This window comes from Strix aluco, chromosome 4 (assembly GCF_031877795.1).
Source record: "Strix aluco isolate bStrAlu1 chromosome 4, bStrAlu1.hap1, whole genome shotgun sequence".
NCBI classification, from domain to species: domain Eukaryota; kingdom Metazoa; phylum Chordata; class Aves; order Strigiformes; family Strigidae; genus Strix; species Strix aluco.
The window spans coordinates 67,339,369-67,362,114 of record NC_133934.1 but is presented as its reverse complement, the minus strand read 5'-3'; the positions used below and the strand labels follow the sequence as shown (position 1 = coordinate 67,362,114).

General features: G+C 42.9%; 1 protein-coding gene across 2 annotated transcripts; it reads left to right on the top strand.

The window, feature by feature from the left end:
• The first annotated feature begins 16,921 nt into the window (after positions 1-16,921).
• Positions 16,922-21,372, top strand: TIFA (TRAF interacting protein with forkhead associated domain). Of its 2 annotated transcripts, XM_074821482.1 has the most exons (3): positions 16,922-17,023; positions 19,746-19,950; positions 20,053-21,372. In XM_074821482.1, exon 3 carries the CDS (start codon positions 20,073-20,075, stop codon positions 20,634-20,636), a length of 564 nt encoding a protein of 187 aa, XP_074677583.1. In that variant the 5' UTR covers positions 16,922-17,023; positions 19,746-19,950; positions 20,053-20,072; the 3' UTR covers positions 20,637-21,372. The 2 variants fall into 2 exon arrangements, with proteins under 2 accessions (XP_074677583.1, XP_074677584.1); XM_074821483.1 differs by lacking the exon at positions 19,746-19,950 and having other exon boundaries at positions 16,930-17,023.
• The last annotated feature ends 1,374 nt before the right edge of the window (positions 21,373-22,746 follow it).

Below are 22,746 nucleotides of genomic sequence, written 5' to 3'. Positions count from 1 at the left end.
AAGGAAGGCTAAGGGCAGGAGCATAGGCACAACTGGACAGCAGGGTAGACAAGCAAAAGATCAGTTAGATGCAGAGCCATGGATAAAAACTTAGGCAAGACTAACACTTAAATGCTCAACATTTTCTAGCATCTGAGGCTCGGCTTTGTGATCACAGCGGCGTTTTGCTGGCGTCAATCCTTCCTGTGCAAAACACACCGGTGAGCACCTCGGCAGGACTTCCTTCTACTCCAGCTGCACCCCAGAGCACGTCACGAGAAGGTCCTGGCACAGTATTTGACCAGCTGCAAAAGCAGACTGTAGTCTTCACATTCTGGAGGGCACAAGCCATCCTCTAGTAAGAATTAGCCACAGAATAGAATCCTAGAATATCTTGAGCTGGAAGAGATCCCTAAGGATCATCAAGTCCAACTCCCTATATAGGGAGTCTCAAGAGTACAGTGACGGACTGAGGAGCTAGCTTCAGTTCTTAGGTCTGCTGTTGATGTCAAGTCATGTAAGCTGTGCCTCATTTCTCCTCGTCACATACAAGAGAGCAGAACAGAGATACCATCTGAGATCAGGTCTGTTTGTTGCGCCTCTCAATGGACAGCTAGAAACCTCAGGTGCTGTGAAGTCAAGTTTGTCAGGGTCTGTGAGATGTCTACTGTATGAACGAATAAGAAGCCCATATAGTGAAAAAGTGCTCCGAGGAACAACCCAGGTTTCATTGCTGTGGTTGCGATTCTCAGCCAACCAACTCTGTGCTCAGAAAGCTGTTAAAAAATTAACCCACCAGGAAAAACAATCAAATAAAATATACAATACAGGTCAGAGTTCTTATAACGAGAGCAGGTTAAAGTCTGCACTCAGGTTCAGTTCCCGCATTTCTGCTGTTTTCCCTCCCCTTCATAACTCTGCCCAAGCTGATATTTCTATCTTCCTTTTCTCCAGTACTTTTGATTATAATTGCCTTCCTGGCAGAGGATTTAGAGGTGTTCTCAGAAAACAGGTGCACATGCAGGTATCAACACAGTCCAAGAATACAACTCCTAAACATGGCAAAGTTAAAAGAAAGCCACAAACACAGAATTTACAGCTGAAAGCCTCTCCTAGTGCTTCTCTCCGCAGCCTTGTACAAGACATTAAGAAACAAAGCAGAAGGAAAACCCAGAAAGGGTTGTCCATCTTTTTAAGCTCCAAGTAAGAGCAAACAGGGCCACTCCATGCAGGGCACCATCCCACAGGGTTTGAGCCAGGTGAGCATAGCTGGGTGCTGGTAACAGGGTGCTGGGATCGCCCCCCCACATGGCAAAGGGATGGACCAGGCACAGGGCCTGTTTAGGGGTTGCTGTCAGGAGCAAAAGGAGACAGGGCTGGTGACACAGCTACAGCATGGTCCAAAGTCCACCCAGGAGACGGGGCTGAACTATCTGTCACTGACAAAGATAATTCTAAAAAGAGACCACCACACTGACGGGATTTGCTCACAGCACAAGGTCCTAGTCCACATCCTAGCTCACAAAGGTCCCCTCTCCCTAAGCACCTCCAGGTCAGCAAGTACAGACATCTGAACCTGGTGACAACACCCAGAAAGTATACTCTCGGGAAAAGCAGAGTCCTCTCCTCCTACCCTGCCACGTCTAGAAAAGTGGATCCAGTTGCTGGTTACCCACTGGGGAAAAGAAAAGCAGCCCCCTCTACTATAATCACAGTAACACACCTATGCTAGCATTACTTGCTGCATTAACCGCTCTGACATCTGCTAATTGATTTATCTGATTACCCAGCCCTGTGGGAAGGAGCGTGTGGCCATCCCATGAGTACCTCCCAGGTTGGAATGAAGCATCCCTGCCATCTGGCCCTGACTCCATTCCTTTGTGTAATTGATTTCTCAAAAAATCTCATTTTCTAGGGAGTCCTCTCTAGCAACCGCCACACACATATACACCTATCTCAGATCCACTGTGAACATTAGTCTGACTGAATGGAGGAGACTGCTTCAAGAGCATGCAGAAGTACGGTGGAGAAAGCTTGCGTTCAACTCCCACCTCGCAGCCCTGGTAAATATATGTTCATAAACACAATTTTCAATGAAGGTGCACTAAAGCAAACAAGTGCTCGCACACTTGCCTCTACAAAAAATAACATGGCATTAAGAGCATCCAAGGGATCTTACAGACATGCTCCAACTTATCTATCTATGTTGCAGTCCAGAGCCCAAAATTAGTCTTTTAAACCCAGCTCGTGGAAAGGCTGGAGGGCTGCAGTGCTACAGCCTGGAAGATCACATTGGATCTTTACTGTAAGCAGGAGGGCCCCGTGGCTTTGTGAGCCACACAGACTGCCAGGCTCACAAAGAACTGATGGGGCTTAGCAGGGAAGCTTAAATTAGTGTCGAAGTACAGCACTTGGCTTCCTAGGATTGTAAAGATTTAACTCACTGGGAAACTGCCAGATCTATAACAGTGATAGATGAATGTCAGCGAGAAATTTTTCTTCAAGTACATTTTTCCAAAGAACTGAATAAACAGCAAGGACACTGAGACTAATAAATAATGGTTTACAACAGCAGCGACAACAAAGTGCTGGAACCATATAGAAAAGTGCAATAAACTGTACATTAGTACTCAGAAGGAAGATAGCCTTTTGAGACCCATAACTAGGGGCATGACTCGCATCATAAAATCAGCTTAAAATGCACCAAAGAGCTTTAAACTATAGGAGCATCCTTTACACAGATGCCACTTTGTAAGTTGTGTTTTGTGACAGCTGTAGCATTGAATGACAGCTGGGATGTGAAAATAACCAAGCACGCAGCTTATGGACCTGGGGTAAATGCAGGACCTGAGACTAAAGTTGAACAGCAGAACCAGCAAAAACTTCTAGAGGCCATTAGAATCCTCTGAATGCTTTCTAATTAGCTCTCTTAAAGTATTGTTAAATCCTAACAAACAGTACTTTAAGGACACTACAGGTTTGAAGTGATAAAAACTGCAGCTTCATATGCTGCAAAACTGCCCAGACAAAAATGTTCTCTAAGGACGCACTAACCAATGCTGTAGCTACCACTTTCAAAACACATAATAAAAACAATTTTGCATCAGATTGAGGATTTAAGCATTTTTTGGTAACAGGAAAGATCCTCTACTCCAGCTTTGGGCACAGAGTGTTTTTAAACGGTTGATGTAATTTTAAAACAGAAATGACAAAAAAAAAAATCTGTACCATTTCTGGTTGGAGCCTGGATTAAAATAACTCCTTGCATCAAATATGATGAAAAAAATTACAAAGGTCTCAGTGGATGAAAAAGTATATTTCTGTGGTTGCCCTCTAATCGGAGCTGGAGTTCAGAACAAGAGGGAGGAAGGGAGGGCGGAATTGGGTGGGCTACAGTGAAATGATCTCTTTAATAAGAAATGGGCCATACTGTGACATTTCAGAGCCCTTGGGCTAGAAGACCAAAAGATCTGTCAAGAGAAAGGAATTTTAAGTTCTGCTGTGGATAGAAGGAAGCCTGGGAGTCAATCTAGCTAGTCTAAGACTGCAATTAGCTTTGGAGGCTTTAAGAAAAAGAAGATGTAATTGCCGCATTCAAACTTCAAATACGGCAAGCATAACAAGCATTGGTTTCTCAGACAACATCATTTGTGAAATTTTCCACAGCATTATGGTCCTGAAACACAAATTAGAGATCGCCAGACCTTTTCTCTCTGAAAATATATTATCCTAATTTTCATGTTATTCAAGCTACCCTCCAGTTCCAGGGAGACTAATGAAGAGGAAGCAAAGACCTGATGAGTTCCATGTGGAGACTACATTTATGGATTAATCCCAACAGGGAGCAAATAAACCTTATTCCCAGAGCTCTCGGTTGGGACTCAACACAATCAATCGAGGAATGGATAGTTATTTATGACCAGGGCTGTTTTGACTTTCAAATAAACATTTTAATTATTTTAAGTGCTACACTGGAACTTAGAATCTGAGCCCTGTTTTCATTTTGATGCCTTGCTCTCCTCCCTTCTAATCCCAAACCACTCTGGTCATTACGATACCGTGCAAATGATACTGATTTTCATGCCTGTAACATTTGAAAGCATTTGCCAAGGTAAAATCCACCAGCCGGACAAAGTAGGGAAAAGGAAGGAAGACAAGGGAGGAGGATCCCTCTGAGCGGAGCCTGTATAAATGAAAGGAACTCCCTCCAACTACACTGGGACTAAAGAAGCAGAGGTGTCCAACTCTGAAACCCCTTTCTAATATTGTTGGCACACCTTGATCCATCTTTGTGTGCTACTTTGCCTGCTCTTACAAACAATTTTAATAGCCAAAGTACTTCAGAGCATTTCTTTTCTAAGTTATTTTTCAATTCAATATCTGCACCACTTGCACTTCTAGCTTTTCCCTCCAGTCTAATTCCACAGGCTTTCCCATATCCTTTAGTCATGCCAACACCACAGAGTAGGACAGCATTCTTCATGCGTGCTGGGGTAGGAATCCTTCCCTCTGACTCTGTAAAATCCAGTTTCCTTGTTCTAATCAAGTAATTAACTGCCCAATACGAAGACTGCACACAGTAGCTCGTGGTGTACTGTGGCCTATCTACACGTGGCTTCCCTAAGGTCAATGAAGCTACACTAATTTTTGCAGGACCTTTTTAAGCTGGTATGGTCTCTTGTGAAATAAGGAGGATAGGGTGAAATCATGACACGGAGGCAGTGCTGAATCTATTAGAGCTGCACCTCCTCCTGCAGCTGATAAAGTTATGGTCTCATCTTCACTCCATATTATGATATTTTGTTTCTTCTTGCTTTCTGAAAAAATTGCGGAAGATTGCCCCTAGAAGAGCGACTGAACATTGAGGCTGGTATTTTTCCCTTCAGCAGGTAACAGGGAGCATGCACATCGTACAGGACCCTCAGCTGCTCTCCCTCCTGTGGATTTGCGCACAAGCCTTCTGGGGTCCTTCCCATTACACGAGTCAAAAATAACAGGCTCAACTTTTATTTTCAGATTTGGCAACTTAAGGGAAAAAAAAACAAAACAGAAAAAGAAAACATGCTTATGATAATTTAGCAAAGGTTTCAGTGATTGAGTTAATATCACCATCCACAGAAAGCAAATTCAGTTTCTTGACTACTTTAATGCACACATGCTTGTGTTCTCCTAGAGCCTTTACCTTGCTTTTCAATGCACAGAGGCTTTGCCTCATGAAAGAGAAAAGATGGTTTAAATAAAAAAAAAAAAATCGATTTGCTAGCAGATTTATTTATTTATTTATTTAGTTTACTTCTCTGGCTTAAAGATTAGATGTTTTCTTTTGGTAAAGCTGGATATACCAACTGGCATTGGCTGTATTAAAATAAGGAAGAAGCTCAATCAAAAAGCCTCTCCTAAGGCAAGCTTTCTTGTTAATATGCACCAACATGAAAGGCTTTCTTTTCATCCTATACAACTACAGTGTGTGTAAATTGCAGGGGGCTCATTGGCATAAATCTTGGCTGTGACCTCTGAGGTAAACTGGATTTACATTACTTTCTGACAAGAATTAAATGAAGGCCTTGTGGATATATGAACAGCCTTCTAGACTGCAACAGATGGGCATGAATGTGCTCCCTAGGCAAACTATCAGTGACATCTGTGTCCTCCAAATTCTGGTGGTCTCAGCCAATTAGCAGGCAAAAGGAAAAAAAAAAAAAAAAAAAAGCCGGCCTCTGCACAGCTACCATAGCCAGAGCTGAAGCAGAAGTGCTTCTGTTTAGAAATGGGATCAAGAACAGCCTCCAGCAGCAAGGAGGTGGTTAGCCGGCTGGGTATAATACGGAGGCAACATTACAGAAAAAGCTGAAGTAATTAGGTAGAACAGATATTAATATTAATACAGAACAAATCCCAGCTTCAGCTAAGCCTGCATAAGGCTAACGGGCTACCACGATGGATTTACACTGCTATAGCAAAGAACAGAGTTTTGTCAGTCCAAAAAAGCAGAGGAGGGGTCAAAGTGAAGCCTGGTGCCTGACACAGCTAAGGCAGGCATTGCAGAAGCCCGACTCTTGATCTTTATTCAAACCTCCACCACAACCCGCTCTCCCTGCAGCAGTGTGAACCAAGTACCCAAAGAGAAACCCTGCCTGTGCAGACCTGTGCTTAGGAATCATAGAATATCGCAACTTGAAAGGGACCCATAGGGATCATCAAGTCCAACTCTGAGCGTGCCTCCTCGGGTGGATGGGGTCAGGTATGCAACATACTCAACAGCTGCCGCACCTGCTCCAAAGCTGGGCTTAATGCATTGTGGAAGAGCATTTAAGCTGAAAACAGACCAGGAAAAGAGCTTTTCTGGTACAGTTTGCTAGAACGAGGTTTGGGATTTCTTAGTGCAGCACAGGCACAAAACAGAGCTTCAGTAAAGTTACTTCTATTAAAAACAAAACAAAGAGGAGCTCCAGAGCTTGACTTCAAAGCTACCCTCAATCAGAGAAGGCGTTCGCCAGCACTTTTGTAAGAGCAGTCAGGCTGTAGGATCTCAGGGGGGGTGGCAAGTGGGGGGGATGGCAAGTGGGGGGGGACAATCACCCACAGAAATCCACATAAGCCAAAACCACATGGCAACTGCCCACTGCAGAGAGCTGGCACAAGCAGGTACTGGAGAGACAGAACCGGTAATCAAACTACACAAACTCCAGTTTGCTAAACACTCACTGCCCGAGATCCATGTTTTCAGGTCATTCAATTATACCAGAAGAGTGACCCAAACAGATACAAAATGTGCAATAAAAGCCATTCCTTACAAAACCTGTTCTCTGTCTCCCAGTTTTTAACCAAGCTCTACAACCAGCCACACATCCCTTCTGTGCCATGGCAGGAGCGGGCAGGACCTCTGGCTAAAACCAGATCTGCAATGGACCCGACACTGGGTGCTGAACAAAAGCACCTGTTGTTTTGCCCTGGTCATGACTTTTCAGAGAGGCCATTTGGGCACTTTCCCCTCACCACTGCTATCTCATGTACTAATAGGGGATGTAAAAAAGGGAATAATTGAGGGGCAGATCAATAAATTTAAAAGTTCTTAAAAAAAAAAAAAGACAGACATAATGAATTTGGTACAGCACATATTTTTAGATCAAAGATGCCTTTGAAGTGACAAACCCTTAATCCATAAACTACTGAAGCACTTCCTTTCTCTCCCAAACTACTTGTTGTCAAATAAAATGGAAGTTAAGGAAATTATCTTTATCTGAAAATGGCTAAAAGAAGCCATCACCTAATGACAGCCTTGTCAAAATGACAATTGGGGAAATTGTTAGGAAGGGGAGGGCTGACGACTGGAGGAATAAGCTTGCTGTTTGCTCTAATCTGGTCGGGCAGGCCCCACACAATTCCAGTCAGCTTGCTGTGTGAAACAGCTAAGTCTTTGTCAATGTGAGCAGGGGCTGGAAAGACTTCTCTTTCATGAATATGTATCACCACCCTCCACGTCTACAGAAAAAAACCCCTTCCAAACAACAAAATAATAAAAAAAACCCCACCCTATCCACCACCATAAAAAAAATAAATCCCAGGACAACAAAATCCTAAGATATGGAGCTGTCCAGAGAGAAAAAACTATTAAGTAATGAAAGCGCACGTTTTGGAAACAGAGCCAGAAGGATCTTCTTCCCAAAGGCTTTCTTTGGACTTTTATTCCCCAACAGACTGGGATGAGGCACTTCAAGTCATCACTTGTAAGTACACAAAAGCAAAATGGCCCATTGGGGTATACAATGTCTATCACTGTATTTTATATCTAGCGTTTGTCTGAACGCACTTGCATGGACATCAAACCCCAGGCCACGAATACACACCGCTGGGCTGGTAAGATGCCTCACATGAATGCCTGCTTACTTGTGTGAGGAGGAAAGCACCCATAGCAGGTTTAAATGCTTCCATGGGCAAAGGTTTCAAGTCCAGGCACCAAGTCAGCTTCGTATCAGAGTAACAAATTCGCTGTGAAGCTTACAAATACACAACATCAAAAATAAAGATGATTCTAGGTTTAATAAACTACATACAGCACACTAATACAGTAAGAATGGGTGCCTTTACATGTGACACCACAACCGAGGCTTTCAGAAGCAGCCAGTGATTTCCCAGTGCTCCCACTAAAATCATTTTCTGAGAGATGTTCATGACCTTCTGGAAATTAAATCCTTCACAACATCTCAAGTCAGACACTTTGAATCACAGGTCCCCTTGAAGTTTAGGGGCTTTTTTTAACATATACACAACACTAAATTTCAAGCATTCAAAAGTCTGGCATAAAACTGAAATTCAAGAGCCAAATTAAGCCTCCTGGACTGCCAGTTGAGGCTGATGTATAGACATAAAATGCCTTAAAAAGAAGAAATGGCTGAGAAACGCATGTCAGAAATACTGTGTCTCTGCAGGACCGATGCTGAAATTATTGTAAGCCCAAACATGGTGTTTAAAGCAACAGAAGGGCAGACAGGGAGAGAATGCAGGATCAAACCAAGCCTATGCTTGTTGCAGAAAACCCAAATGAAGATATTTTAAGATGTTGTAGATTTTGTCTCTACTGGAGAGCTATAATTAAAGTATTTAACAGTGTTTGAAAAGTTATCTTCAGATGTTTGTTATTACCTTTTTAACTTTGCTTGTAAAACTGCAAACTAGATCTTAATTTACTATAGAGAGCTTTTGGTCATATTACATGCTTCAGTTTTTCTCCAAGTAACAAACAGAATATGAAAGTTTGACTTCCAGCAGAGATACCAAGATACAATGCCCAATTTTGAGATTTACAATATTATGCAATGTTTGCTGTAGACATTTCCATTTCATTAGCATATTCTACTTTACATGAAATCCAGCAATGAATGCTGTCCCTGATCTAAGGCTAATCCTCTTTAAAGAGCTACAGGCTATATTACATGTGGCCACAGCCACGGTTATGCCATGGCTGAATCACTTTGAAGCCTATTGAACAGTGTTCCCTTGTGAGACTATACACAGAGCCATAAACCAATGCTCCCTGTGCTGTGAAATCCTACTGTTCTCATCACCAAGAGTTTCTGTAAAGGACAGACCCGCCCTAGTCCCAAGCAAGGGGCTGCACAAGAGGGAAGAGATACGTGGCTGCCTTCACCACTTCTCAATGCCAATTTACAACCAGAGCCTACAGTAATACAAGTGTCTTGTTTCTAAATATCAGACAGCAACTGCTCCAAGAGAGGGTTACCAGAACAATGAAAGGTAAAGATGAACCAGGCACCTGCTTCCTTGGGCAAATCCTCTCTCTCACAGTCCAGCAAGGCTTCTGAAACACAGCAATGGCTCACACTGAAAGGGCAACAGCCAGTATAACCCAGAGTGAGCCAAAAGATGCCAAAGTGAGAATATTTATTGAAATGTGGTTCCTTCCTGTCTTCTCTTTCTGCCTCTATTCCCCCTTTGATCCCTTTCTGTGGAAAGGCTCACATTTATTTCAGCAAGGTTCACATTTATTTCAGGTCTATTTCTTGGTCACTTAGTTTTAGGATGCCAGCTAGAAAGCAAGAGCAATACCAAACTGATTCACTACCACTCAAGCCTACATCTGAGGAAAAGGGATAGTGTTGTATTGTGCCAGTGAGCTCCACAACATAAAGACATCGCAGACAGAGTAGTTTGGGACACAATCATACATATTTTTTTTAAAAAAAGAAAAAAAGGGTCATGTACCTCCAAGGCAGGCCGCATCTCACAGCTGGGTGCCCTTAAACACTATAAACTGAGATAATGGAATAGAGTTTTTATTGCCACACAGCACAGAATATGGACTCTTTAACACCTTAGCACCTATAAAAGTCAAAAGGGGCGGAAAAAAAAAGTAACGCTATATTCAGGGATCCTGCTATGTATCAGCAAAAGACAGTTTATTTTAGTGCTTATCTTTAACTCTTCAAAATAACTTCCTCTGTTCAGTGACTGCTTTTGAAGGGAGCTGGAAAGGTTGGTTCTGTTCAGTCTCCATTGCACACATGAAATTATCTCCATCTAAATAGTGTCAAACCAGACAGAGTGAGGAGATTCAGTCTCTATGGTAAAATCTTGGGCCTGGTGAAGGCAATGTTTAAGCTCCTTGCTATCAAAATAGTATCTCATCTAAAATGTTGATAATCCAATACATTTAGAATTGCTATTATATACATAGGAGACAAGACCACATCATCCCTCATGTGGCAAATGTAAAGAAGTACAGAGATGGTGTTTTGGAGGCTATTCCAAAGCATGCTGAAGTTGTGAAGCTTCTGCTTTCAGCCAAACCATTTCACTGGATTCTGTATCAGTTGTCATGGTTTTTACACTCCCATGGATTTGCTTCACAGGAAGAGGAAACAGATTTTTTTAATGCAGCAAATAGATTTTATCATTGTTAGAACCTTATCACTTCCCAATACCATACTTAAAATGCTTGCCACTAGCCGAACTATGGATTGTGATGCCTCTGATTACTGCTGATGTCTGGCCACTTTGAGAAAGTGCAGCTGCCTCAGTTTAGTTCTCTAGAAGAGGAAATAAAGAGCAGAGAACATCAAACTGAAATGCAAGGATTATGACCTAGAGGGAACATGCTTCCCTCTACTGTAATCTTTGTAGGAAATCTAGACTGCTGTTCCAGTTCTTGCAAAGAATGCTGTTGGTCTCTTAATGGTCACTGTTGATCAGTGAGATTATAAAGGTTGATAAACCCTCACTCAATGGTTGTAATACACCAGTTCAAGACTCCTCTTGTTCAGATCTTCAACATGAGATTTGATGTGAAAGCTGGAGCTTCCACTTCCTGGCATGCCCTGTATTGCACAGAACTCTAGTCAAGGTGTCACACTGCGTGCTGGGCTACCCACAGCAGCACAGACTTCTCTTAAGCAAGCCTTGATAGGGTCTAGTCTCACAGAGCTTGTGAATCTGACAAGGTCAAAAACTGAGATGTCATGAAGATATCAAGGGTCATACGTACGAAGTTCACAGGGCATCTGCAGGGGGAAAAAAAAAAATCACACATGAATCACCTACTTCTCAGAAGCAATTACAGAAGGAAAAGCCTTATCTGTATGCCAAGTATTTTCTCTTCTAGTTTGAGAGAAGTTCCACAAAATAACGTATGTGGGGAGATGTATATGCCAGCTCTAACTGTGGTGACGTACAACTAGGGGTACAAAAGTTCAACTGGTAAATCACCTCCACATACAAAGATGGGAGATGAGCACCAAATAACTGAAAGCTGGACTCACAGTTATTTGTAAACAAAGAGGACCCTAGCAGGGCTCACCAACAAAAAAACCACAGCTTTCTATTATTAGAAGACACAAGGAAATCCTGCGAGCAGTTACCATCAGCAGCTGTGCACAGACATCCCCAACATGCTTTTAAGTTGCACAAATTACTTTTTCATTTTCATCTCTACTGAAATTCATTAAGAAATTCTTCTCTGAGAAACTTGTTATTCCAACACGCTTAAGACTCCAGTCTTTGTTCCAACTTAAAAAAAGACAACAGGGAACAGCTGACAATTCTTCTTCTGTATCAGGGCTTAAAGATGATTTACTTCTAATCTTGAGCAAGAAGCGAGCACCTGCTCTATGGCATTGAACCTCCCTTACTCCTCTTTTTCAGCTTCTTGTCCCATGACAGCTGGAATTACAGGACCTTCTCTCCCACCAAGCTGCATGACCCTTCCTCCAAAGCCATAGCTGTCAATAAGAAGGGGCTCTAAGTCACAAGGAACACCTCCACTTCTGTCCACAGTGTCGCTGCTGTACTTTCTTTCTCTAGCCCTGGATCCCTACCAGTTATTTATAGAGAGGGTACCCTTCCTTTTAACAGAATAAAAAGGGAAACACTGAGGACCCACTACTGGGTCTTGCTGTGTGATGCCAACAGACAGATCAGTCTGTTCCACCTTCCAGTCTCTTCCTGGTGTTTGCTTCCTTGCTGCCCCGTGACTGCGTGGTTTTACTTGTCCTGCAAGTCACTCCACAGGTGTCTAGTCCTCAGCAGCAAAAGTAGACTGGGGAGAAAGCAGAAATAAGGGCAGTGGGATGGACGAAAAGGAGAAAAACCAGAGGGAGGGAGAAAGGCCCCAAAACAAACAAAGGGTGGAGGGAGCAACAGAGGGGGTAGGAGTAACAATCAGGAGGATGGCAAGAGAGAAGAACAACAGACAGCAAGAGGGGCAGGAAGATGGAAGAGAAACTGAGATAGCAGACACGCAAGACAGAAGCAAACGGGAGAAGCCAGAGGGGTTCAGGAGGACCATGGACAGACCATGATGGAGAAAGGTAAAGAAAATGAGAACTTGGAGAGTGGGATAAACAAAGTCCATCTTGGAAGAGAGAATTCTCTTCAGTAATCAAGGTGAGCTTCCTCATCAGTTTATTCAGGTCAATCAAGATGGGAAATGAAAAAGCTTTTTCTCTTGAGTAAAGAAGGAGCAAAAAACAAATAATCATAGAGGGAACTGTGCTCGCTCTTCTTCCTTTGGAATACCTCCGTTCTGCTTCATGGAGCTGTTCTTGGCACTGGGATCTCAAAGTTCAGTGAATGCACCTCCTGCCCATGCATCTCTCCTCCCTCTCACACAGATCCAGCTGAATATCTTGCTTTGTCTTTGGAATACATGTGTCTTTGAAAAAGGCCTATTTATTTTCTTTTGAACATGAGGCACTTGGTCCCTGCACAGTAATAATAACTCATTGCAGAACCTAGCTATAAGTCGTTGTGTACTCCGTTACGCCTTTCCCAAACGAACTCTTGGAAGTTACCACTACCATTATTATCATTAACTTACAAATACCACAACAGCTCTTGCAATATCAAAATGAAGTTTCTGACTTAAAAACAAACAAACAAAAAACCCAACCAAACAAAAAATGCCCACAAAACATCAAAAAACCCAAAACAAATGGTGACTCCCCATGTCTGGTCACACATTGCCACCTACCGGCTCCCACCCCTGTACCCTCGACAGCACTAAGGTGGTTTGCATCAAGAAACGGGCTATGAAGCACGGAGGAAGAGCAGCAGGAGGGCACAGGTTGGTATTTGAATCAACACGCGTGTTTCAGCTGTAGACAGTGAATATTATTATACCCCAGCATAGCCTATGCATAAGCAAACATGTTCACCAGCCTTGATTTTATAGCTCTGAAGCAGCCATCAGCTCTCACCAACCTCCTCCTCTGTGTCTCTGTTCATCCCTGAATGAGTGAAGGACGATTTCAGGTCACCCCTGTGCCACCCCAGGAGAGGAAGCCCTGGGGCAGGAGAGGTACAATGGCAGCGTGTCCCCTGCCACCCAGCACGCCCAAGCGCACAAGGCAGGCACCTGCCACAGCAAGACAAGAGGGAGGCATTTAATGCTGGGGAAGAAAGTCAGCGAACAGAGCACACGTCCCTCGGGAGCCGTGCCTGCGGGGCTGCACAAACCAGGGGGATACGGAGAGGGCTGGGTGGGCAACTCGCTCACCTACTACGCTCTTCGCAGACTTTCTGCTAACCTCACTGCAGAGGCTGCGCTTCGCTTCTTTCACACGCGTGACATTGAAACATGAAAGCATTGCTTATGTCCCCCTGTGGCGAGGGGCCAATCCTGCAGAAAAATGGCACCTCTACATATTTGCCTTAAAACCAAACCCCCGTGCATTCAAATCCACCGCAAGTATTTCTAATGTAAAGTTTGATATAAGATATAAAGTCTCACTAGGTCACAGCATCTGCTTCACTATTCACATGATGACACCATTAATGAGCTGCACCAGTGAGTGGGAAAGCTAGTAACCAAAAAAAGGGCCATCAGAAAACCACAGAAATCATACTTATGCAACATTCACAAGTGCAGTCACCTTTTACACTTGCATCCATCCTGTCACATAGCTGGCACACCTAGGCACTACCTCGGCAGCTTTGATAACCACACGTAAAACCTGGCCTTAGGAGGGAAGGACAGAAGCGTGGTGAAATCTCAGCACCACTGAAATCAGGTCAGACTTGCTGTTGATCCAACAGGATACGGATACTTTCATAATGATAATTTAAATAGCAGAGAGAAATAGAAAGTTTCAGACTGGTCGAGACTACTGCTGGTCTCATATTTTCCTATCTTGCCTCAAATGTCTGCAGAATGGCTTTTATGCACTAGGAGAGACGAAACTATAAAGGACATGATCCCCAAGTGTCTGAGAAATGTTATCACAGCATTCCCAACTCATGACCAGCCAGCCAGACCATTAACAGCTGTGCCATCTGCACCATGTGCCAGAGCACTCAAAAAAACCCTGGGGATGTTCTGGTAAGGTTTCTTACAGTGTGTTAAACCATAAGGAGGAAGCTGGTAAAGGAAGATTTCACATTGAGTCATTCAGAAAGAATTAGCTGGAACACAGATATCCAAAAATGGTCCTTCCACTCATTAACTCAGAATACACTTTCTATAACTCTTTGACCTACCATGAACCTCCCAGAAAGAGAAAGCAATATATTTACCCTCACTGATTCTCAGATTTTCAAAGCCAATCATGACTGAAAGGAACGTAACAGTTCCTAGCATCTTCCTATTTTCCAGATTTGCCTATTCAGGCTCTAGAGGTATCCAAAGCCTTACAAATCAGTTGTTAGAAAAGCAATACACCCCCACAGCCGAGCCAAAACCACCTCTGCCTTTCAGCCCACGCATTACAAATACTTAATTAGCCCAAACAGCTAGTATCAATAATGAGCCACCGATAATTACACAGAGATGCCACACTGGGCATACCTAGGGAGGAAACATCCATTTAAAGTAACGAGCATGACTTTTCCTAGGCCTTCCCTCCTCTCTAGGGATTGGCAAGGCAACTAATACAGGTGTCTGAAAACCAGTCAGCTGGAAGGCAACTTGAAAGGCGAGTGTGCTTCTGCTCCACCTTTATTGTTTATATCCTTATCCTTTGTAATCCAGGAGAATGCTGTGTGCCACTGGCTTTGCAGTCTGGTGTGGGAAGGCTCAAAATTACCATCACCTTGATTATCTGTTGGATAACTCCAGTGATGCCACAGTATATTCATGCTCCAGAAAGGAAAGCATGTCTAGGGAAAAATCACAACACCTGGAGAGGAAGGGGTTGTGCAGACAACACAAAACAGGACAGCAGCAAGAGCTACTACCTTAACGTTGACATTGGCTTCCCTGACCCAAGTCCCAGCGGATTGCTCACCACACAGTGCAGCTCAGCCCTACAAAGTTTTATGTGTTTATTTTCAGTTTTGCTTTTGACCAAAGAAATTTCAATTAAGTTACTGTAATACAAGAATGAACTCTAGTAAACCACGTAATCATTTTCGCAGGAAGATCACCAAAAAAACCCACAAGCACCGAGTCCCTGAATTTTTTTTCTCATATAGGGCAAACCTAGAGTTGTTTTCCTAAAGCTGGCAGCATTTCAATCAGTTCAAAACTTACGGAAGAGAGGAGCAGTAAATCCAGTTCCTGCCCTCTCCTGTATGAAATCACGCAGAGCTATATTTAAATCATAAACTAATACGGAATATGTAGTTAATATGAGATTATATCATCCTAGGAAAAAAAGGGCGGGCACATACATACCTCAATAGGTACAAGTATCGAAATAATCCGACCAGAAAAGTTCTCTGGCAGCCCAGGAAGTGGATTGTTTCCGGAACCAAAGGGCTGACAGGAATCACAACCATCAAGATGCAATAAATAGCAGGGTTGCACAACTCTGGCTTTTCCATAAGGCAGCAAAGTGCTTTTTTATGAGCACACATGCCCAGCCCTGCCTGCTGCAGGAAAGGCATTCTGCTAAGGGAGAAACATGGAAGAATCTGTTTTCCTTTTCTGCTTTTCAGCGTGACTTCTTGCAAAACAAAGTCGAACCCTTTTTTTTTCTGATGTAAGGGGAGAAGGCCATATGAAGCAGACGTATTAGCCTGTGTACAGATAAAAGCTATTCTACAAGAACTACAAAGGAACTTATCAACCCATGAGTAATTTACCTGTTTGTTGAATAAATAAAATGAACCCACAAATTAAAAATAGTTTCTATGAACCAATGCAGTATTTCACCACCCGTGGCAAAGCAATCAAGCCTATAGCACGTATCAACACCTTGCTAGTCACAACATTGTACAAGCACAGGTGAGGGTAGACACCGAGTATCTAGGATTCAAACCAAGATGAAACAGGTTTTTTTCTGCACTCTGCCTCTCGTTCTGTGCTTGGGAGTAATCTTGCTTAGTAAGAAAAATGAAGCAGCTGAAAGAGAGAATTGCTCATTGTTTTTCTTACCAGATGGCAGGGCTGCCTCAGGATTTCTAGTAAAATGGAAAGTTTTCAGCTCAGCTTAGATCAGCAGCCAAGAAAAGATTAGGTTTTTTCCCAAAGGCAGTGCAATGAAGCTGAACCACTGTTGCTTAAAGCAAATAACCAAATATTTGAAAATACTCAATTTAAGAACATCATCAGTCAACTGTTATTATGTGCTGCTTGCTAAAGCATTTTACTTTTCAAAGGAGGGGGGAGTGAAACTGAAATAGTCTGAAAACTAAGCCTGCAGACTCTGGATCACATCCCTGACATCGCTGCGACTACCGCTTTGAGTAAGTTACTCACGAGCACGAGATTTTCAGTTGTCCACATAAAACCCCAGACAGAGCTGAGGCTAATTTTTATTTTCGGTTTGTTCATTACAATAAAAGAAGACCTGGGTATACTTTTTAGAAAACCAACCCAGCTTCAGGCAGCCGGCCCAGGCAGCCCCAGCACCTCCCGTCCTCAGCGCGGCCGCTGCTCCCGCCTTCCCTCACCGCCAGCCCCCGCCCCACTGACGGCAGGGCCGGGCCGCGGCCACTCCGCCACCCGTGGCCGCTCCCCGCCCGGCGCTTACCGGCGGGGTACCGGGCGCTGAGGAGCCGCTGGGGACCGAGGATCCTCCGGCAGGCGCCTAAAGGTCGCTCCCCGCGGGACGGAAGGCGACCGGAGGCGCTCCCGCCCGCCCGCCGGCAGGTGAGGGGAAAGGGGCAGGCCGGGCCCTGGGGTACCGGCACAGGGGAGAGCGGGGTTTCTTCAGTAAGTTCTGAGGGAGATGGCGGCTTTGGGGGGCTCCTGCCCTCGCCGAGCAGCTGGGTGCGGGGGGGCCTGTGGGACAGAGCCCTGCTCTGGGAGTGTCCGTAGGTAGGCAACACTTTGGGCATATTCTCCTATATCGCCAGCAAAAATGGTATTTTTAGCGAAAGTGAGGTCACGCTCCCAAGCGAGGAGCTGTCAGAAATACATCTGACCTGTTCTGGGCAACGTACGTACAGCAGCACGCGGTACAAACCTGCTCAGAGATGAGCGGAGTTTGAAACGCAAGATGGGGTCTGCCGGCCTCCTATGTAGTCTCTTGCAGAGGGAGAAAGATATACCCATGACCACAACATAGTATTTTGGGGACACAAAAAGGCGAGCTGTCCTTGTGGAACGTGCTTGAAACTCATGTCACATTGCCCCGCCTCAAAGTTCATGGTCCTTTAAAATGAAAGTTAAATCACAAAACAGATGTTATTCTTTCTTGATACGTAGGTTGAACGCTTATGTTTTGATTTGCAAAAGCAAACTGGCAGAGCTCTGAGCAATAAGGTCCAGGTAGAGAGTTATAGCTCTTGCATATATTGTTAAACACTTCACTAGGAGCCGTGTGGCTCTCAAGTTCAGCATCCTTGATCTTAATGCTCTGTGTCATTCTCCTGTCTCTAAAAATGGGGATAATGATGCACACTGAAGGAGATGATGCTAGAAGAAGGGAAAGAGGAAAGATCACACTTTGTTTGACTCAAATTAAGGTACAGACAAGAGCAGTGCAACCTTACAGTTGCAGAATTCTGGATTTAACTATAAGCAAGTTTCTTTCTCCAGTTGGAGTTCTCTGAAATATTTCTCCTGTCCAATCTAGTAAATAGAAACTCCTTCAGTATTTACATGAAAATATGTTTAATCCAGCCTCAATAAACCTTTAACAGAGGATGGGGCAGCTGAGCTGGGGATGCGGGAGGTGGCACACAAACAGATCATGAATAGAGAGCAGGGTCAGTGGGTGCTGCTGAAGTTACCAGTGGCTGTTCTTCCCCTTCCCTAATTAATAAACGTAGCCATTTGTAGAATTCATAAACATGCAAATAAAGCCAACCTTTTGCACTGATCTGATGCACAGTTGTATATACTGCAGATTTCTCAAAATACATTTCTTGATGTTCCTGTGTTTTGCCCAGTCCTGATGCATTTCAGAAACCAGTTAAGGAAGATACTAACAGAAGCAGAACATGCTCTTAAGTTGTTATCAAAGTCAGCCAAAGTCTCGAGACAGAAAAACTGTCTCTGTAGGCTGATGTGCAAATCAAGTGAAATGATTTGGTTTTCCCCTTTAACCAAAGCTGACCTCATAGAGCATCTCACATCCTTTTACTGGTGCAAGACAGCAAAGGGCAGAACTAAGCACAGAAAGAGACAGCGCATCCACTGATGGTATTTCCTAGTTTGTTTTGAATCGAGCTCCGAGAGCTACTTGAAATCTTCTATTTCTCTAATCATCTAAGCTTGACAGAAGCACTGTTATAGCCTACTTCAGTAAGCAAGCTGAGGTTGCTAAACTACTGTGTCAGAACTGTTGCTGTTACGGTGTTAAAGGTGTAAGAAGGAAGCAATTCTGAGGTTTCACACAAAGTGATGCACTGATATACCACCATTGTGTTTGGTGTTTATGTACAGTGATATAATTTCACCTTAAAAAAACACAAGCCAGAATACTTAACTGCAGTGGTGATTCACCTACCCATAAAAAAACAGATTAAATTATAAGCTTCTTTTCGGCATCATTCACTGATTAGAGCTGGTGAGAAAGCTCAGGATCGGTGTGTGACATGTTGGGAACTTACTGCAATCTAGAAGGAGAAACATGACAAACATCTGCATTATGTGATTCCAGTTAAATGGCTGCTCACATGTTTCTCTGGTGAGTAACTGAACTCATTCTCTGGTTCCTACTGTAAGTAATTACGTAGCCTTTTCTTTCTTTAGACTAAGTATCAGTCCAAGAAACTACTGGCCTTGCATGTATAGAGGACCAGATTACAGTGTTTCCTAAAGCGGCTCATAAATTTTGTTTGGATGCACTCAGTTACTTTGGAACAGGATTTAGTTCATAAGCAAGGATCTCTCTGCTGCATGCGATCTGAAAAAAAAAACAAACCACCACCCAAAAACCAAAACTCAGCAGAAGTTATTTGTTATTTTTAGTGCCTAGTTAAGTACTTATGCAGCAGATAGCTGAGATTTTTCTGATAGTTAACAGGGAAATACCTAGAGTTGGTGACAATTCCTCCTTTAGGTCTTGCTGATATTCCAGCTCTTGCATTCATTTTACATACTGTCACATCAGTCACTTTTAAACACTGTATTTCGTTTCATACAAGAGGTAAATTCTGAATAAAGAGCCAAGAGTGGTTTATACACATTTGAAATATTACTGCCTACAGTCAGACTACATTTGTAAGTTGTTTGTCTGATACCTTCTAGACTACACTGTAAAACAGAGCGTGCAGGCCCAGACAGTACTAATTAATACTCTAAGTCCATAAAGTAAAGCTTACTGTCACTGCTAAGTGACATATTTCTTCCAAAGATAAATCTACCTGCAGGACCCTCACGAAGAACTAGTTGGCAACAGTTTACAGTCGTGGGTGTTTTTCAGACTTCTGGAGTGCTATGCAGCCGTTGCGACAGATGGGAGACTGACTGCTGGGAAGAGTTCAGCACAGAGTCTGTCACTTAGCTGTGGTCACTGAACACACCTTTGGCAAGGTGGTGGGAAGCAATGGTTGGCATGGACTAAGTAGGCTCAACTTCCACTTCTTCGTTCCAGTGTTTTCATTACATTTACTGTCAGCCAATTTGCTGTAAGTTATATACTCGCTATACAATAGTATATTAAGTATTTTAATGCCACACTGAAACCAGTTTTTTTGGTACTACAGTGATTTCATGTTACTTTCTTGTAGTTCTGAGGACTCATTTCATCATGACCTCTTTTGAAGAAGCTGAAACTGAAGAAACAGTAACATGTCTCCACATGACCTTTTACCATCCTTGCCAAGAAGACAAGATGATGTTTCGTTGCTTGAATTTCTGTAAGCGAGAACAGGTCAGGGCAGATGAAATGGCCAAGTTTGGCCGCGATTCTAATGTCTGCCGTTACAACTTAATGGATACTCGTGTTTCTCGGGTTCAGTTTTCATTGCAGTTTTACAGAAAACTGAACAGCTCAGAATTTTGTTTTGAGATAAAGAACATGAGCAAGAAAACAAAACTGATAGTGGACCAAACAGAACTAGGATACTTAAACAAAATTGACTTGCCATGGAAGTGCATAATTTGTTTTGGGGACTACCAGATTTTAGCAGAGATTCAAGAAGGGGAGTCCATGGATTATTTTGAAACTCACTTACACTTGGCTGAAGTGCCAATCTTACAGGAAAGATGCCTGCCATCACTGCAACCTATACCGGAGAATGGCATTTCTTCTTCCTTGTTTTCTTCCCAAGACAAAAGCCCCATAGAGATTGATGAAAATGAGTCATGCTAGTGGGGAGAAGGAGGCTGGATCAGACTTTGATCATTTGAAACCTGCACAACGTCCGAAATTGAAGGTTGCCATCTCAGTCCACTGCTCTTGATGGTCCTCACCACTGCACATCATTCTTCTTACTTGGTGTTTTCAGCACAGGCATACCAGAACATACTTTGTTCAACAGAAACAGTTTCCTGCCGCTGTCTTCACCAAGGCATGCACGCTCTCTGATCACCACTGTCTGCGACATAAACATGTGGGAGACATAGAGGGCCACTCAAATCCACTGCAGCAGATTCAATTCCAGAACTGTGACCACATGCCTTGAAGGTATATTTAACAGGCATTAATATAGAGCACGCAGAACAGTGTTTTAGCCCCAGCATTGGTTAGCTAAGTAGGGACATAATGTCTCACTACATTTATTATACTTCGTGCTTCCATAATGTCTCACTACATTTATTATACTTCGTGCTTCGCTTTAGCCATGAAATTCCAAACACTGTTTTCAAGCTTAGGTTGTAACTTTCCAGATTTTGCAGTTTATAAACAGTTTGTCAGTATAGTCTTTTAAAGTTAATGTTTTTAATAACTTGCAGTGAGATTTTTCTTCTATTTTTAAGATTAATTAAAAAATATATTTTTGCAAGTTAACTACTTTTGCTTGTGAATGTAAATAAGCATGCAGTGTCAGTGATCACAGTATGTAAAAATCCAGATAAATTTTGTAATAAAAGCATTTGGTTGCCTAGTAAGGATTTGCTGTCTTCTGCAACTACAGTCTAAAAGCACTTATGGTGAATAAAATTATTTCCAGGACAATCCAGGTAAGAAATTTCCACTGGCGCTATTCTGGGCGTCTAAAAGTGGCATTTGTCCAAGATAAGAGGTGACAGAAATACTTTCAGCAAGTTTTCTACCTCTACCCACCATCCCAAGCTCTCTTACAATCTTTTTTTCATTTAAGTATTTCTCAGGTTGTTTCAGTTAAGTTTTTGTTTGCTAGGGGCTCAGCTTTTCATTAGCACTTGGGTTTTTTTGCCAAGTATTTGTTTTCTTGAAAGACACACTGGAAAGAATCAGAACAGAGCATACATAAGAGTTACCCATCCTATCATCCCTAAACATCAGGATGCATTTCAGCATTGATCATTACAATAAAACCAGAATTTTAACTGAGGGAAGGACAGTTGAATTACACAACGTAACCTGAGATTAAGGCAAACAACCACAAGTAAGAGAAAGTCAGAAGAGAGGCAATGAAACTCAAGCACAGGCTTAGCTAGGATTTCATTTCTCTATTCATCTCATCCTCGCCAAAAATACCTTGTTCCCATGTTTTCTACTCTTTGAGCTAGGCTCTAGTACTTACTTTGCTTTCATGGTCTTTGGCCTAAATGTGCAATTCAGCTGCCATCGTGGCACAAACACCTCTGTCACACACCCAGCCCCTCAGCTTAACAAAACAAACCTGAGCAGGTATCACCGTGTCACCAGGCATGGTGCTACCGGTTGCACATTTCCAGTAGTTGTTGGCTGCTCAGCTTTTATATGCTTTTGACCTCAGTCTTCTTACTCTTTAATTAGACAGAGTGCAAATGCAAGCTGTCTAGAAAAAGAGAACAAGATGCAAATACAATCTGAAACAAGCTCTTACATATAAAAGCTTTTACATGAGATCAGCCTCTCATATAAAATGCATGGGATTTCTTACGTTCACTAATTTGGCTCGGGAGGGAGGGAGGAGGGAGCGTTAGTTTTGCGTTCCCAGTAAGCAGCTCTCTTTGTATTAGCACTCTTAGATTATTACAGATGGCATGCAGGTTTTTGTTTTGTACTGGTTTGGGCTTAAAAAACAGGTTGCTAATACTGCCACTAATCAGTATTGTTATCCAATTTCTATTCACTAGCTCTGTCACGTAGGACATTAACCTATGGCACCAATCATACTAATTTGCCTACACTTTCTGGACTATTACCTAAAGAAAAAGTGACGACCCCAATCTCAAATTTTCAAGTGCAGTATATAAACAGAAGCATCTACAAACAGTATTTACCTGGGAAAAACCTTCCATCTGGTCTGCAGAGTTCAGAGTGGCATGTCTCAGTAGAGTTTGTATTCACT